The 16,917-nt window shown below is 49.0% G+C and overlaps 2 protein-coding genes across 3 annotated transcripts; both read left to right on the top strand.

Moving 5' to 3' along the window:
* The first annotated feature begins 252 nt into the window (after positions 1–252).
* Positions 253–15,893, top strand: SNRPA (small nuclear ribonucleoprotein polypeptide A). 2 transcript variants are annotated; one of them, XR_002139135.3, is made up of 8 exons: positions 253–384; positions 863–957; positions 3,777–3,949; positions 8,105–8,284; positions 10,096–10,269; positions 10,699–10,787; positions 11,944–12,175; positions 15,765–15,893. XR_002139135.3 is itself a non-coding variant. In XM_019751343.3 (7 exons), exons 2-7 carry the CDS (start codon positions 885–887, stop codon positions 12,101–12,103), a joined length of 849 nt encoding a protein of 282 aa, XP_019606902.1. In that variant the 5' UTR covers positions 253–384; positions 863–884; the 3' UTR covers positions 12,104–13,864. The 2 variants fall into 2 exon arrangements, 1 of the variants encoding a protein (XP_019606902.1); XM_019751343.3 differs by lacking the exon at positions 15,765–15,893 and having other exon boundaries at positions 11,944–13,864.
* MIA (MIA SH3 domain containing) lies at positions 14,258–16,869 on the top strand. Its single transcript, XM_019751346.3, has 4 exons — positions 14,258–15,679; positions 15,765–15,898; positions 16,325–16,435; positions 16,775–16,869. The coding sequence occupies exons 1-4, from the start codon at positions 15,553–15,555 to the stop codon at positions 16,796–16,798; spliced, it is 396 nt and encodes a 131-aa protein (XP_019606905.2). The 5' UTR covers positions 14,258–15,552; the 3' UTR covers positions 16,799–16,869.
* Positions 16,870–16,917: the final 48 nt, after the last annotated feature.

Below are 16,917 nucleotides of genomic sequence, written 5' to 3'. Positions count from 1 at the left end.
ACGCGGGGCAACGGGAGAGAGGTGGGACTTCCAAAGGACTGCCTCCGGAAGAGACTGCAGCGCGAGCCATGTCCCGATTGGCTAGAGGCGCAGCCTTTACAGATTGGTCGGTAGCCCGGAACGCCGTAGAAGGCGGGAGGCCTAGCAGGGGGTGGGCGGGGTTTTCTTGACGAGGCGGGAACTCAAGTGCCGTTTTGATTGGCGAATTTCTGGGCCGAGCATTGATTGGTAAGATCGGGGCGAGACTTAATCTGATTGGTCAACGTAACGAGTTTACGTGCAGTGGTTGGGTCGCAGAAAGACAGGCGGAGCCAGAAGGGATAGCTTCGTGGTCGGCGCTCAGAAACGTAGCAGGCACCACTTGCTGGAGCTGCGGCTCTGTTGGTGAGTGATCTCGGGCACAGGTAGCCATCGGCATCGGGTGAGCGGAGCGCTTGGCGCCAGGGTGTTCCTGAGCCTTGTGTGGGGAAACTATTTTCCCGCCGCGCGAGGCCAGAGCGCCACAAAGCCGCCCCTCCTTAACTGGCTTTTACATCTGGGTTCTTTATCCTGGGCCGGCTTTGAGCTCATGGGCCAATGGGAATCGCCGGTCAGGACGCTCCGTCTATTGAGTCGCGTAGAGCATCCTGGGACTCGTAGTAAACTTCGAGGTTTCCCTCACCACGCGCGGGGGACAAGCGATATACTGCTTTCGCTTTGTTTTCTAACAAAGCGAGTGCTCTCCTCTTGCCTTCTCCCGGCCTTACCTGACCTCTTCCTGGAAGGAAGATCCGTTAAGATCTAAGCAGTCCGTTAAGTCCGCTTTGGGACAAGAGATTTGGAGAAACTCAGGGTTGAAGTTCTGTTTTTCCTTCTTTTTCAGCCCTACCTCAACACCTTACTCCATGGCAGTTCCCGAGACCCGCCCCAACCACACTATTTATATCAACAACCTCAATGAGAAGATCAAGAAGGATGGTGAGTTCTTGAGGGAGTCCAGACTCCATGCTGTCCCTTATAAGCTCGCTACTTCTTTTCCACAGCGTTCTCCAGGGCAAAATGTTGACACATCGGCCTTTGCACGTGCTGCTTCCTCTGGCTTTAATACCCTCCCAGTTCATTTTATGTTCTACCCATTAACCTAGTCACTGTTGCTCATCCTTCAGGGTTTTAGCTCACAAGAGCCCTCCTCCAGGAAGCCTTCTCTATCTGCTTCCCCCTCAGGTGCCTGCCTCTAACATCCTGCGGGCCCTGGATGTCCCACCTCAACCCCTGACCACCCCCTCAAGCCCTGATTGCCTGGGCTGTCATGGGGCCCTCTCCACTGGCCTGTGAGCTCCATGAGGGCAAGACCTGCAGTTGGCTTGGTCGCTGTTGTGTTTTCAGTGATCGGCCAGCAGTGAAAATGAAATGAATAATGATGACTAACACTATATGAGGCGCTGATATATAAATCTTGATTACATTTAATTTTCACAACAACCCTTCAGGTAGGAGCTAATCCATTTCTCAGATTAGGGAACTGTAACTTGCCCAAGGTCACACAGCAAATATAAAAGTGGTTGAGGTCACCAGTGTGGAATTCTGCTTCACTTAATTCTTAGCATCAGACATACTTTTTTATTTTCTTCAACAAGTTATCACTTTTATTGAACCTCATTTTCTATATTTGAAAACCATAATGCCTTCTTTGCATGGATGTTAAAGGGATTAAATTAGCTAAGCCTTCATGCAGTGCTTTTTATGGTACCTAGCAGTTAGTAAGGGCTGGTTAAATGTTAGCTCTGATTATTACTTCAGGAAAATTGTGGGGAGAACCAAAGGAGATTGATAGGATTAGGTTTGAGGTTACCAGTAAAGTTGCTGTTGAAAACAAAATAAGCCGTGTAAGTTACCCATATGCTTTTAGAGCATGGTGCTCAGGCAATATCCTGTGGTGCTGGGGATGTACTGATGAGTGGGACAGTCCTGGTCCTGCTCTTATGGAGCCACAAATCCTGTAGGAATGAGAGACCTGCTACCAGACAGTGATAACCCAGAGTAGCCAGGGCCATGATTGGGGAAGCACAGGGCTGGGATTGAGCACTGAGAAAGAGGCATTCATTGAGTTTCATAAAAAAGATATTTTAGAAAAGCTTTCCAGGTAGAGGAAGCAGTACAGTTGACCCTTGAAGAACACAGATTAGGGGTGCCGACCATGCAGTCGAAAATCCATGTATAACCTAAGTCGGCCCTCTGCATACACAGATTCCTATCTGTGGATCAAAAATAGTATTTATTTTATAAGGATGAGGGAGAAGAATGTTTCTAACCTGAACCAGCATGTACAGGTGTCTAGGGACAAAAGAGCCTGGGGTATTCTGAGAACTACAAATAGTTGTGTGTATGCCTGTGACTCAAGAAGTTTCCGGTGAGCAGTGCACTGATGGCTCATGGGACCTTGTGGGCAGGGTGAGGCATTGGACTTCATCCTGAGGGTGTGGGAAGCCAGGCAAGGAACTCAGTTAATTGTGAAAGAGCTTCCCAGCTTTGGAGGGAATGGGCCAGAATCCAGGGGGCTGACTGAGACCCAAACTGGGTTCATGGGGATGAAGGATGGAAACAAAACCCAGAAATACCATCAGGAGAATTTTGGCTAATTGCTTTAAAACACGTCTGCTTTCCCTCTACTCTCCCCACTCCCCCACGCATTTTCTTCCCTTTCCTACTATCTTTTTCATCAGGCATTTTCATCTCAGATACCTTCTTTGCATAAGATTGGTACCCTGTTCCAACTGTCAAGCGAAGCGGTTTGCTAGAGAGGTGTGGTGATACTGGTTTCAACTGGGCTTGTGTCCCAGCTCTACAGGATCTTCCCAGAATCCTTGGGATACTCCTAGGCCAGTGACAAATCCTCTGAGAGCCTGTTTCCATAGTAGAAAAAAGGGACAGTTGTAGTTGTTCCGTCATGGGGTGGTTGTGAGAATTTGGTGACTTTTCCTTAAAACGCTTGCGTAATGGTATCTATTCATGCAAAAGTTTTTGGAGAAGTTTCTGTGCTAGAGTCTGTACTGAGCATGGGGTTGCTGTGGTAAACAAATACTTATCTTCAGGAGGAGAGCTGGATAGCAACTAAACAAACACGTCAGGAGGTGGGAAATGCCGTGAAGGAAAAGCAAGTAGGGTATGAGGAGAGGGGAGAGGGACATGAGGGGGCATTTCTTTAGACCAGGTGGTCAGGGCAGGCCACTTAAGTGGCAACATTTCTGCTGAGACCTGGGTGACTAAAAGGAGGCAGCCATGTACACAGGAGAAAGGTGTTCCTGGCAGAGGGAGTAGCCAGTGTGAAGGTCCTAAGGCAGAATTGGTGTGACGGGCCTGAGAGAGGGGAGGCCATTGTGGCTGGAGGTGAGGGCGTGAGGTGGAGTGTGGGGAGAGATTAGGTTGGACAAGTCTGCCAGGGCCACATCGCATAGCCTGGTGTCAAAGTGCTAGTGCCAAGGAAAGAAACGCTCACCTTTCTGGAGCATTTGCAATGTGCCCTTTGTATGTGACTCATGTTCCGCGTACAGTCACCTTGTGGGGTAGGAATTGTTACTCTTGACCTCTTACAGAGGCATGCTCACAACCACTTGAGTGGTTCTTGGCTGCTACTGTTATTTCTGGTTCTTGAGGGATTTCTGACCCACGGCATCCTGGGTACCTGTCAGTTGGCAGCACTTCTGGGCTGCACTTCCGTCTGAAAAAGGGAGTGAAAGACTCAGGACATGGTACCCAGGCCTCTGGTCACCCATGGGTCTTTCCTTCTCCCACTGCAGAGCTGAAGAAGTCCCTGTACGCCATCTTCTCCCAGTTTGGCCAGATCCTGGATATCCTGGTGTCACGGAGCCTGAAGATGAGGGGCCAGGCCTTTGTCATCTTCAAGGAAGTCAGCAGCGCCACCAATGCCTTGCGCTCCATGCAGGGTTTCCCCTTCTACGACAAACCCATGGTGAGCACCGGGGGTGTGGAAGGAGTGTGCGAACTGCTGTTGGAGACGGGATGGGACTGGACCTCCTCTTACCTGTAGTCCAATTCCGTGAGGACAGGAGTTGCTCGTGCTATTGCTCAGCATTCATTGTTCACTGTACTGGAGTGTGGGGACACACAGTGACCAAGGGAGCCTCCAGCCCGGCCCTCCCAGACCCACAGTGCTGAGAGAGACAAGCCTGTCACCAGATGGTGACGACCCAGATGGCTTAGGGCTGGGATGGGGGAAGTGCACAGAGCTGGGCACGCTTAGGGGAGGCACCTCATCCAGGCTCAGGTTTCAAGGAAGATTTTCTGGATGAGGTGAGACTTGAAGGAGAAGAGTTAGCTGGGGAGGAGAGGGAGAAAGAGTGTTGGGCAGAAGGACCATGTGGACTAAGGCCTAGAGATAACCAAGTATGTATATAATTGAGGAAGTGAGACAAGTTCATTTGGCTGGAGTGAAGGATGGGACGTGAGGAGGGCGTGGCCTGGAGAGCATATCCAGAGTCAGGCTAAGACGCTTAAGTTTGTCCTCAAAGTGGAATTGACTCCAAGGCTCTGGGGAGCTGTGGGAGGGTTTAGGGAGATGCCTGTGGCTTTTGGATGGAGTGGATTGGAGGGGGAGGATTGGGTCCAGTTTTGAAGGAGAGGCTGGGTCAGGCTCCCAGGTGCAAGGGGTTGGGATGGGAGGAAGTAGGGTGGGTTGCAGATATTCACAAGGCCAAGTGCATGGCCCAGGGGGCTGTATAGTCTAGGAGGTAAAGAGTGACTTCAAGTCCCTGCCCTGAGCTGCAGTTCCTGTCATATCACTGGCAGACATCTCTGGTTCTTTGGGCCTTTTCCCTTGTCCCTTAGTTGTTTTTCAAATTTGACCTGGTTGAAACGTGTTCCCCGAACCAGTTTCCTTGGGGAGGTGACAGCAAGTGTTAGTGCCTGCAGGTCCCAGGCAGGTGATCTCCGTAGAGGAGGTAGGTCGAGTGGAGGACAGTGGTCCCTAGGGCAGCAGAGGGGCCTGAAACCTTCTGTGGGGGCAGAGCCCCAGAAAGTAGTTTACAGGCTCTTGGCCTCACGTGGAGGGGTGCTGGCTGGGGTAGTAGATGGCCATCAGCTGTGGCTGATTGGCCGTCAGCTGTAGCCATTGAGCCATTAGCCACTAATATAACTGCTGCGGCTACGAAGGAGAGCCGAGGAGAGAGAGAGAAGAGAGAGAGAAGAATGGGGTCTAGCAAGAAGATGGCGACTGGGCTGGCAAGTGTGGATGGCGGTTTGCGGACAGTGTGGATACAGCCTCCAGTGAGAGTATAGTGCTGCCAGAGAGAATATAGTGGTATGACTCCCCTACCTATGGCTCCGTGGGTGTTCCTTTTTGGCCTCACCATATCCTGCGTTCTTGTGTGGGGAGCGGGAGCAGAGACCCCCGCCGGACTCCCGGCACGACACCTTCTCATCTCTGTTGCTTTGACTCTTGTCTGTTGTCACCTCTGGGTCTGCAAGCCCAGAGTTGTCACATCCAGTTACCTTTCTGGAGCAGCCAGGAATTAGATTTTGAGGTATAAAAACCATCAATCTTTTTGTGTTGACCCTCCTGTGGAGACCGAGCCAGGAGTGCAGTTTCCAGGCTCTCGGCCTCACGTGGAAAGGTGCCACCTCAGGTAATAAATGGCCATCATCTGTGATTGGATGGCCATCAGCTGTGGCTAGTTGGCCGTCAGCTGTAACCAGTGAGCCATTGGCCACAAATATAACTGCTGTGGCTACGCTGGCAGAAAATGGGGGGCTAGCAAGAAGATGGTGGCTGAGCTAGCAAGAGCAGATTGCAGTTAGCAAGTGGGGTTGGTTGGTAGAGACAAGTGGACGGCGGGTTGCGGATCGTGTGGCTCCTGCTTCCTGTGTCTCCAACCCAGCCGCCAGCGAGAATATAGTGGTATGACTCCCCTATCTATAGTTCCGTGGGTGTTCCTTTTTGGCCTCGCCACATCCTGGGTTCTTATGTGGGGAGCAGGAGCTGAGACCCGCCTGTCACCCTGCATGACCCCTCCTCTCCCACTTTTCTTCCAGAATCACTGACCATATCAAGCACTCAGGCATGTATGAGTTCTGTCAGGGAGTCCTGTCAGCTCTGCCTTCAAAACACCCACCTGCTGCCTACTTCTCACTCCTCCCTTGCCACCGACCTGGTCCCGGTCTTGTCAGTACTATGGCCGTGGCCTTCCTGCCAGTCTCCATGCTTTGATCCCTGCTCCCCACAGGCTATTCCCCGTATCACGGACACAGTGCTCCTTGTGAGACACTCCCTTGTTCACAACATTCCATAGCTCCTGGCTTTCCCAGGGAAAGACAAAGTCCTCCCCACGATCCCCTGTTGCCTCTGACCTTGTCTCTTCCCTCCTCACTCACATGGGCCTCCTGTTGTTCCTTGAACACACCACGCACACCTTAGCTCTTTGATGGCTGTTCCCTTTGCTAGAACACACTTTCCCTAAATGTCCCGGAAGGCTGCTTCTGTCCCTCCCTCTGTAGCTACACCAGTGTCACTTCACTGAGGCCATTTCTGGCCACCCTATCTGAAAATTTCAATTCTTAATACATTTTTTAATCGTTATCTTCTCTTCCCCACTGAAGAAGCTCCTTGAGTGCAGGGCTTTTGTGTGGTTGTTCTTTGCTATCCCGTCAGAGCAAGTAGAGGTTTCGTGAACAGCTGAGTGAACGAGATTTAGCTTGGGGGGGCTAAGTGCCATTCCAAATGCAGGTGACTGGAAACCACTTGCAGAATACTCCTCACCTGGCCTTGTTACCTGGGGCTTTCACCTTTGGCCTGATGTTCGGGATTGTTCCCATCCGCCCTTCAAAATCTCAACAACCCATTAATTGAGCACGAACTACCATGTTTCCTCGAAAATAAGACCTAGCCAGACCATCAGCTCTAATGCGTCTTTTGGAGCAAAAATTAGTATAAGACCCGGTAGTATAGTAAAATAAAACCAGATCTTATATAAGATGTAATATATAATATAACATAATATAACGTAATATAATATAATACTGGGTATAATATAATATCTGGTCTAATATAATATAATATGATACATAATATAATACCGGGTCTAATATAATACAATACCCGGTCTCATATAATATAATACCGGGTCTCATTAATTTTTGCTCCAAAAGACGCATTAGAGCCAATGGTCTGGCTAGGTCTTATTTTGGGGGAAACACGGTATGTGTCAGGTACTGTTCGGAGCACATTAACTCACGTAGTCTCACAGTTATTTTTTGAAGTGGGAAGTACCACATTCCATTTTACAGATGAGGACGTTGAGGCCTAGTGATTTCTTTTTTTTTAAAATATAATTTTATTAGTTTCAGATGCACAAGACAAGGCAGTACTTAGACGTTTATCATTTATATCCGTCACACTGTGTGAACCCCCTCTCCCCCCATCCACTATCCCTCTGATATCGCACAGAGCCATTACATTTCCACTGTCTCTATTCCTAATGCTGTACTCCGCTTCCTGTAACCATATGAGGCATAGTGATTTCTTTTTTTTTTAGTAAAGTTATACATCTTTTTTTTTAAAAGATTTTATTGGGGAAGGGGAACAGGACTTTATTGGGGAACAGTGTAGTGTGCACTTCCAGGACTTTTTTTTTTCCAAGTCAAGTTATTGTCCTTTCAGTTTTAGTTGTGGAGGGCACAGCTCAACTCCAGGTCCAGTCAGTTGTCGTTGCTAGTTGCAGGGGGCGCAGCCCACCATCCCTTGCGGGACTCGAAGAATCAAACTGGCAACCTTGTGGTTGAGAGGACGCGCTCCAACCAACTGAGCCATCTGGGAGGCAGCTCAGCTCAAGGTGCCGTGTTCAATATTAGTTGCAGGGGGCGCTGCCCACCATCCCTTGCAGGACTCGAGGAATTGAACTGGCAACCTTGTGGTTGAGAGTCCACTTGCCCATGTGGGAATCGAACCAGCAGCCTTCGGAGTTAGGAGCAGGGAGCTCTAACCGTTTGAGCCACCGGGCCAGCCCTAGTGATTTCTATAACGTTACTTACCGAGCTCCTGGTAAGGTCTGCTTTTGTACCTAGGTGATTTGGCTCCGAAGTCCATTCTTAACCCTTCTGCTCTTATTGACAGCGTATCCAGTACGCCAAGACTGACTCGGATATCATTGCTAAGATGAAGGGCACCTTCGTGGAGCGGGACCGCAAGCGAGAGAAGAGGAAGCCCAAGAGCCAGGAGACCCCGGCTGCCAAGAAGGCCGTGCAGGGCGGGGCCGCTGCCCCAGTGGTTGGGGCTGTCCCGGGGCCTGTCCCAGTAAGCCAGGGCATCTCATCACCAGGCTTCCTCTGCCACACGGCCTGGCTGGGAGGGCAGGGTGGAGAAGGGTCTCTGCTTGGGGGTTCAGACTCCCCCTCCCATTTCCTTATAGAGATTGTATGCCTGTCTCTGGACGATGGTGTCTCCACTCAGAAATGCCTGTCCCTACCTGCCAGACTCTTCCCTTAGGATCTTTCTTTGTGTCTCAGTCTGTTGGTTTCTTTCCTTGGCCTGGATTTTGCTGTCTGTGTAGAAAATCCAGAGGAAGCTACTCACCAACAGTTAGGATTAATAAGTGAATTTAATTTAGCAAGGTTCCCAGACAGAAGGTCAATATGGAAAAAGTCAGGTCTATTTCTATATGCTGGCCATACACAAGCAGACTTCAAACTGAAAAATAGCTCTGAGAAGTCAATTAAGCAATAGGTGTGCAATACCCACCTTCCTACCCCCTCACTGAAATTACAGAACACTGCTGAGAGAAATCGGTGATGGTCTCACCAAATGGGTAGAATGTCTCTCTCCTTTTCAGATGTCAGTTCTTTCCAGATTGAGAGTCAACACAGTTCCAATCAAAATTCCAACAGGAATTTTGGGGGACACTGTCAGCATGTTTATAAATGTGGAAAGGCTAAGCAAGACAGGTGAGACTAAAGCTGGGGGCCTGCTATAGTGGTCAAGATGGTGTGGTATTTGGCATAGGATAGGAAGATGGACCAGAGGGGCAGAATAGAGTCCAGAAACAGTTAGGAATGATAAAGCTACTGCTGCAGTTCACTAGCGAAAGGATGTTTTTTCCTGGTAAATGATGCTGGACCAATTGGATATTCATAAGGGAAAAAATTAGCTCTACCTTGATAATATATAAGTTAATTTGAGATGACTCATAGACCTGAATGTGACAGCTAAAACAATACAGTTTCTAGAAGAAAACAGGAAAATGTCTTCATGACCTTGGTGAGGGCATGAAAAGTGGGAACATCCTGTTTTCTAAACAGGATACAGAAAGCATGAAGTATGAAAGAAAAGATGGATGAATTGAACCCATTCCTTAGGTCTCTGAATCTGCACGTGGGCTTTTCTGGTGGGTCACACTGTTTTGTCCTACGTCCACTGATCCTAACTCACACTTGGTCTGGCGTCAGCGATGGTGTCTGGATTACTGTCCAGCTTCCCCACTCTTACCCTAAACCCTCTCTGCACCCAGATTTCTGTGTACCTTTGATTCGTCAGGTGTGATTCCAGCTCCAGCAGCCCTGTCCCCTCAGGGCACGTGTGTGTGCCATCGAACTGTCTTTCTTCTCACTGCCTCCCCTCCCATTTCATTTTGCTCCTGTCCTGTTCATTCTGCCTTCCACTGCTTCTTTTTTCTCTGTAGGTCTCTGGGGCTGTTTCACTCCTTTGTTTTTCCTTAAAGTTTATTTTTATAAGCAAAAGTACAGCATGCTCATTATAACGTTTATTTCCATCCGTTTTAGTTAACAATGGTCAATGTTTTGAAATTTTTTCCAATCTTTTTTCCTACTCAAATGTCTATAAATAAAGTTAGGTCACAGTAACTAATTTTTATATATTAAGAAAAAATTTTTTTAACTTTCTGATTTGATACCTCCCCTGATCCTGGGTCTGTTTTGCTCCATCTATCTCACTTGGGTTCCTTTGTCTCTCTCGGTACCTTTTTCACCTTTTTCCAAGTCTGGGTTTTTCTCCGTCTCTAGCACTCTGGGTTTCCTCTAACAACTTTTTCTCCTCTGTGCCTCCTCCCCCCTGCTGGCCGCCCAGCTCAGTCCAGCCTTCCCTCTCTGCAGGGCATGCCACCGATGACTCAGGCGCCCCGCATCATGCACCACATGCCAGGCCAGCCTCCCTACATGCCGCCCCCTGGCATGATCCCGCCTCCAGGACTCGCACCTGGCCAGATCCCACCAGGGGCCATGCCACCACAGCAGCTTATGCCTGGCCAGATGCCACCTGCCCAACCTGTAAGTGTCTAGTCGTGGGGTCTTATATAAATAGCACGCCAGAATCCAAGGGGACTGGTGGGGGTGCTATTTTAGGCTGGGTGATCTGGGCAGGTGGTCTTGAGGAGGTTGGAGGATGAGGAAGGATGAGGATGAGGCCCTAGGACAGCGAGGGGCTGGCATGTTTGTGGGAGAAGCTTTGGAAGGTCAGGGTGAGGCTGGAGCGGCAGCCAGCACCTCGATCCTTTCAGTGACCTGCTGAGGACTAGCTTCTGGATACAGCAGCGCCTTCTTGTGACTCACAGTCTAGAGGGGGCAAAGCGGGTACATAGGCAGCAACACAGGCTGTCAGGTGAAAGGCTAGAAAGGATTCAAGCAGGGTTGGGGGTGGAGAGCAGTAGGGCAGCAGATCACCCACTACACTCATGGGCTCTTGTCTCTTCCCTGCAGCTTTCGGAAAACCCACCAAATCACATCTTGTTCCTCACCAACCTGCCGGAGGAGACAAACGAGCTCATGCTGTCCATGCTTTTCAACCAGTAAGTGGGGACTGTGGCTGGGTGGAGCCGGAGGGTGATGGCCGGAGATGGGCCTCAGAATTCTGTTGGCGTAGGCCTGCGCCTTCTTAAGCCCGTTCTTAGGCTTTGCAGGTGGGACAGCCACCGACTGCGTAAAGGGCAGAGACTGAAGCCAGGCCCACGGCCCATGGGGGTGTGGCGGTGACAAGGCGGGATGTCAGTGCCCAGGGCACATAGGCGTTTTCCACCTTTGTGAGGTTTGGGGAGGCTCTGGGCCTCATCTTTCTGGTCTGTAAATTGGAGAAATGCAAGGTGTGTGTAAAACAAGAGGGAGGCATCATTGAACACTGGCCAGACTGGCAAAAATCAGCATGTGGAAACAGCGAGCATGGGAGGTGGGGAGGTTTGAGCCCTTGTGCCCTGCTAATGGGACGTAGACTATGGCAGCCATCATGCAGGGTAACTGTTCACTGTTTAGTGACATTAGGGGCTGTGCGCTCACCTGGTGGCTCTGCTTCTGATTGTCCTAAAGAAAATCTTAACACGCGTCCCAAGGCAGTGTAGCTGGGACGTTCTTCCCAGTGGTCATGGTGGGAAGTTGGAGGCGGCCTGGGTGAAGCGGAGAGGTCAAACGCGGTGCTCACCGTGGGGGTGGGTAGTAGTGCCGAGAGGAAATTTTGAAAAACTGGATAAAACAGAAAAACAGTACCACGTGTATACCATGTCTACAAAACCTTACATATTTTGTAAGAATGCTGATGGAAAAAAGGGTGCCCAGTCAACACAAGGAAGGAAGTAGGGAATGAGAAGAGGGAAATGAAAAAAACAGCAGATCCTAAAAGTCAGGGTAGTGGTTACTTCTGGAGTGGAAGTGGGTGGGTTATGATTGGGGAAAGAGGTGGTGGGAGGGCCGTGGTCTGTTTTTTGCTCTAGGTAATGGTTGCATGGGTGTTCATGGTAAAATTCCTCATTCAATAATATGTTTACATTGTATGTGCTGGTTTATATTAGGGTTTTTCAACTCAGCACTATGTACCTTTTGGTCTCGGTAACTTTGTTGTTGGCGCCATCCTCCTCGTAGGATGTTTAGCAACATCCTGGCCTCTGCCCACCAGACGCCAGAATGTTAGAGGGAAATGCCGTCTCTGGATCCCTGAGGTCTGCCCCCTTCTCTCAGGTTCCCTGGCTTCAAGGAGGTCCGGCTGGTCCCTGGGCGGCATGACATTGCCTTTGTGGAGTTTGACAATGAGGTGCAGGCAGGGGCGGCCCGCGACGCCCTGCAGGGCTTCAAGATCACGCAGAACAACGCCATGAAGATCTCCTTTGCCAAGAAGTAGCGCCTTTCCCCCTCCTGTCCCTGCCCCCTGTTTGGGAGTCTCCCCTCTTCCCTTTGGCCCAGCCCCCTGAAGGTAAGTCCCCCTCGGGGGCTTTCTTGGAGCTGTGTGTGTGAGTGAGTGGTCACACAGCATTGTACCCAGAGTCTGTCCCAGACATTGCACCTGGCGCTGTTAGGCTGGAATTAAAGTGTTTTTTTGGTGTTTGCTTTTTCACAACCATTTGTCGTCTTTATTTTTCATGTCCTTCGTGGTTCCCTTCTCTGCACATCAGAATAGCCTGAATTTTTGGACCTGTCAGTATGTGGAATTTGCAACTTTGGCAAAACAAAGACTGTTACTACAAAGACTATGTAGTAATATTGTCCAAGCTGAAGTCACCTGTACTACTTTTGCAGATTTCTGTTTTTGTCTCAGTCAGCATTCAGTGCAGGCAATTGAAATCCAGGCTGCCATGGGCAGTTGGGCATGTTTTGTACTGTGCAAGGATGCCACCTTTAATGGCACACAATTAACTTTGTAGACTTGGAAGTTTATTCTACTAATTTTCTAACGTGAAAGAGTGTTAAGGAAGAGATTTTTCTTCTCCTTTTTCTAATCTTCACAAAAATGTCTTCTGTTGTAGCAACAGCCCTACAGCAACCACTCTAGGTACTTTAGGAAGAAAAATAAGGCTATTGGGTACTCATGAAATCCTTGGAAGGATAGTGGGAGTGGCAGTCTGGGTTTGAGACACTTGAATTCAAGTTTGTAACCCCTGTTGAGCTGCAATCTAGAATACAGTAACTTGTCACTGCTGCTAACGAGGCCCAAACTGACTTTGTCCTATATGGGAAGCTACTGACCAGACGCTGATACAGGAGTGTGGCCACTTCTAACAGCTGACCGCCCTTGCTGGCCAGCCAGAAGCCTCGCAGGTGGCTGAACCAAATTCTCCAGTGCCCCAGCTGTAGGGGGGAGTATGGGAAATGTAGTTTCTGGCTGGACAGTCATGTTCCCAGTTGAAGGTGTGGCTAAGGGGAGATCAAATAGGGGACCTTCCCTAGCTGTCTGTTACACACCTGATCTGGAAAATTTTTAATTGACTCAAAAAAAATGTATTGCTTAAGACCCTTCCTCATACCATATACAAGGTCTGACAATTAAATTTGCAAACTTGTTTGCAATGATGTTGCTAACCTTTTTTGATATCAGAGGGATTGTTTATTATGAATTTGTACCAACTAGACAAACAGTTAACCAAGTTTACTATTTAGAAGTGCTGAAAAGGCTGCGTGAAAAACTTAGACGACCTGAACTTTTGGCCAACAATTCATGGCTCTTGCATCACCACGATGCACCAGCTCACATGGTGTCTGTGAGGGAGTTTTTTAGCCAGTAAACAAATAACTGTAACGGAACACCCGCCCTACTCATCTGATCTGGCCCCCGATGACTTCTTTCTTTACCTGAAGATAAAGGAAATATTGAAAGGAAGACATTTTGATGACATTCAGGACATCAAGGATAATATGATGACAGCTCTGATGGCCATTCCAGAAAGAGTTCCAAAATTGCTTTGAAGGGTGGACTAGGCACTGGCATTGGTGCATAGCTTCCCAAGGGACTTGGAAGGTGACTGTAGTGATATTTAGCAATGAGATATGTAGCACTTTTTCTAGGATGAGTTCGCGACTTAATTGTCAGACCTCATACATGGGAAAATGAGATCCTTTGTGAGAAGTAGAAAATTAACCACAAAAATAAACGTAATAAGACGTAGTATTACATTCTCTGGATATTTTTTCCTGCCAAGGCTCTAAGTCCAAGCCTGCTCTTGCTCTGCTCTTTTCATTAAAGAACATCAGTGACGAGATGAGACTCATAGCACCAAATGCAGATTTTCTCCCTGTAGGAGCTGAAGGGAAGGAGAAAGCAATTGCTGGTGTCACTGAAAGACTACATTATTGCAGATGGCAAGTGGAAACGTCTTGCCCACCACTCTGGCAACCACAGGTTCTGTGGTCAACAGATCCTGGTCTCTGCCTGGGGGACTCCCTAGCTGTTCCCCACCTAATTGGAGAGTCATTTTCTTCCAATGTAAAGAGGAATCTCTATGTTAATACTGTGGTATTGTTTGTACTCACTACTTCCCCAACACCTCCATTGCCAGGCACCTAGCAAGCAACTCAGTCAATTCAGCAGATACTTGCTGAATACACCTATTATGTGCTAAATACTGTTCTTGGCATAGGATATACAGTGGTGAAAAAAACAGACAAGCTAATTTCAAATACTGTCTTCTGATACAAGCAAAATACGTTATGGAGTGATGAGGGGGCAGGGCTGGGAAACAATAACTGGGTGACCCGGGAAAGCCCCTTCGTGGAGGCGACGTTTGAGTAGGGCTGTTGGATGCTCCAATGGTACGTGGTGCTGGGTGTTGGGCTCAGTCTTTGCCCCTGATGAATTCTTTCCCACCCCAAGGCTGTGTGTGTTCATCCTCTTCCCCCCTAAATAAAGCTGGGACTTGCCATCCCAGAGGTGAGCATGCCTGGGGAAAGGTGGAGGCTCAGGAGAATGATTTCAGTAAGTGTGTCTCTGAAGCACAGTTTTAGAGGTGACACTTGAATTCAGATCCTCCATGTTCTCATTCTGACCTTGGGCAACTGAACTCCAAGCTCAGAGTGGGCCCCGCAGCGAAATCTAGCCCCTCCAGTTCTTGGCTCTGGAACCTTAGACAAGTTCCTTAAAGCTCTGTGCTTTCCATTTCTATGTAAAATGGGGTTATGATAGCCCCGCTTGAGGTGATGCAGAGTATCCGTTTGAGTTGATAAGAATACGTAAATAATAAAAATGGTGAATGCTCTATAAATGATAGCTTTTATTATCCCTATTTTACAGACGAGGAAGGTGAGGCATGAAGAGGAGAAATAGCTTAGCCCAAGTCACTCAAAAAGTGACTGGTAAGGATAGTTGTGACAGCGTTGCCTAGCTTAAGGCCCCATGTAATACTTAGTACTTGAGAGCTGGGGCTATTCCTGGCAATCAAAGGGCTGTCTGTTCTGCCCCTCAGCACAGGAAATTCCAAGGTGGGTTTACTTGCTGGCTCCTCTGGTTCTGTCCCTGGAGGGGGTAGCGGAGGGGCCCAGGTACCCAAGCAGACTCAAGAGAAGATGGAATTGAATTTCTCAACCTGCCTATCTGGGCCTCTGTTGAGGGGGTAGCTGTCACTTGAAGTGGCCTGGGCTGCTTTGGGTCTAGCTGAGCATTTCCTGGGGCGGGCAGCCCCTCACCCTATCCTTGAAATGGTTCTGGCTGGGTAGCAGCCTCTGCGTGGTGTGGATGAAATTTGGGACTGTTTTAGGGCGGGGACAAAACGGAGAACACAGGTTTCCTTGTACTGCTGGAGAGGAGGGCAGAGGAAATTGGAGATCCCATTCCCCGCTTGGTCACTCTCCTCATAGTCCATAATGGCTTGGTCCCCGATGTTGCTTGGTGTCATCATCTTGCTGTCCACCTTCCCAGGACCTAGTGTCGGGGGCCGCCCCATGCCCAAGCTGGCTGACCGGAAGCTGTGTGCTGATGAGGAATGCAGCCGTAAGAGTTGGGGAGGTGGGAAGATTGGGGCTTGGTTGCCTGCCTGTGTGGAGAGTACTGTCATTCCCTTCTATTCCTTCCCCAGACCCCATCTCCATGGCTGTGGCCCTACAAGACTACGTGGCCCCTGACTGCCGTTTCCTGACAATACACAGGGGCCAAGTCGTGTATGTCTTTTCCAAGCTGAAGGGCCGAGGGCGGCTCTTCTGGGGAGGCAGTGTGAGTTTTGGGTGAACAGAAGAAGAAAGGGTATGGGGTGGGAGTGCATCCCAATTTTCATTTAAAGGGAAAATTTGAGGGGATGAACTGAAATAGATTTGGGGGGGGCAGCTATTGTGATCTATTTTTACTTTGTTTAGCACTTCTGTGGTACCAATTTCTGTTCAAGACACTGAAGACACAACAGCAAATAATCCCTTTTATTCTAATGGAAGGAGATAAGCCATATAGTATCAGCAAATAGGTGCTGCTTTGAGAATTAAGAGTGACTGGGTGACTACATCAGGGAGGGCACCAGGTAACTTTAAGCTGAGATTCGAATGACAAGGATGGAGCCAGCCTCCTGGAGATCAGGAAGAGCTAGTGCAAAGGTCTTCAGCAGGCACAAACTTGCTATCTTCCCATATCCGACTTTTAACCCCTCAGGTTCAGGGAGATTACTATGGAGACCTGGCTGCTCGCCTGGGCTATTTCCCCAGTAGCATCGTGCGTGAGGACCAGACTCTGAAACCTGGCAAAATTGATGTGAAGACCGATGTGAGTGTCTTGGGGGCTTACAGGGCTCTGGAGGGAAGACCCTTGGGTTGTGATGATGGGCAAAGATGTTCCTACCCTTCACTCCCCAGCAGCTTAGCTGTTTTCGAGTACATTGAGATAAGTTCCCTGCCTCAATTTGTTTCATCTGTGAAGTGGGGAACGGTTTTTGTGCCCCAGTCCAGCTGAGAGGTACAATGATTAGAGGGCTCTAGGCTATTTTGTATAGCACTTGTGTGGCCAAACTTGGCCCCTGCAGCTATAGCCGTTGCTAAAACCACTAGATCCTTTGTGGTGTGACCGCTGGTTTTGTCCCCACTGTTTCCCTTTTCTCTTTTCCAGAAATGGGATTTCTACTGCCAGTGACCGCAGCCTACTGCTATCCCTGCTGTTTTTTTTCTCCCCGGCTTTACGCAAATACATCAGCCAAGTGCAAACTGCGGGTCTCTGTGGTCTTTGTGGTGGGGATCTATAAAGGAAATGGG

The sequence above is a fragment of the Rhinolophus sinicus genome, chromosome 8, assembly GCF_057876585.1.
Source record: "Rhinolophus sinicus isolate RSI-liver-muscle chromosome 8, RSI-T2T, whole genome shotgun sequence".
NCBI lineage: Eukaryota > Metazoa > Chordata > Mammalia > Chiroptera > Rhinolophidae > Rhinolophus > Rhinolophus sinicus.
The sequence above is the reverse complement of the archived record's forward strand: the minus strand, read 5'-3'. Positions and strand labels throughout refer to the sequence as shown.

Excerpts from the sequence above, each read along its gene's own strand:
- SNRPA (XM_019751343.3), top strand. The coding sequence starts at position 885 with ATGGCAGTTCCCGAGACCCGCCCCAACCACACTATTTATATCAACAAC. Across the intron at positions 958-3,776 it reads TGAGAAGATCAAGAAGGATG|AGCTGAAGAAGTCCCTGTAC; the intron begins GTGAGTTCTTGA and ends CTCCCACTGCAG. Across the intron at positions 10,270-10,698 it reads AGATGCCACCTGCCCAACCT|CTTTCGGAAAACCCACCAAA; the intron begins GTAAGTGTCTAG and ends TCTTCCCTGCAG.
- MIA (XM_019751346.3), top strand. The coding sequence starts at position 15,553 with ATGGCTTGGTCCCCGATGTTGCTTGGTGTCATCATCTTGCTGTCCACC. Across the intron at positions 15,680-15,764 it reads TGCTGATGAGGAATGCAGCC|ACCCCATCTCCATGGCTGTG; the intron begins GTAAGAGTTGGG and ends TTCCTTCCCCAG. Across the intron at positions 15,899-16,324 it reads GGCTCTTCTGGGGAGGCAGT|GTTCAGGGAGATTACTATGG; the intron begins GTGAGTTTTGGG and ends TTAACCCCTCAG.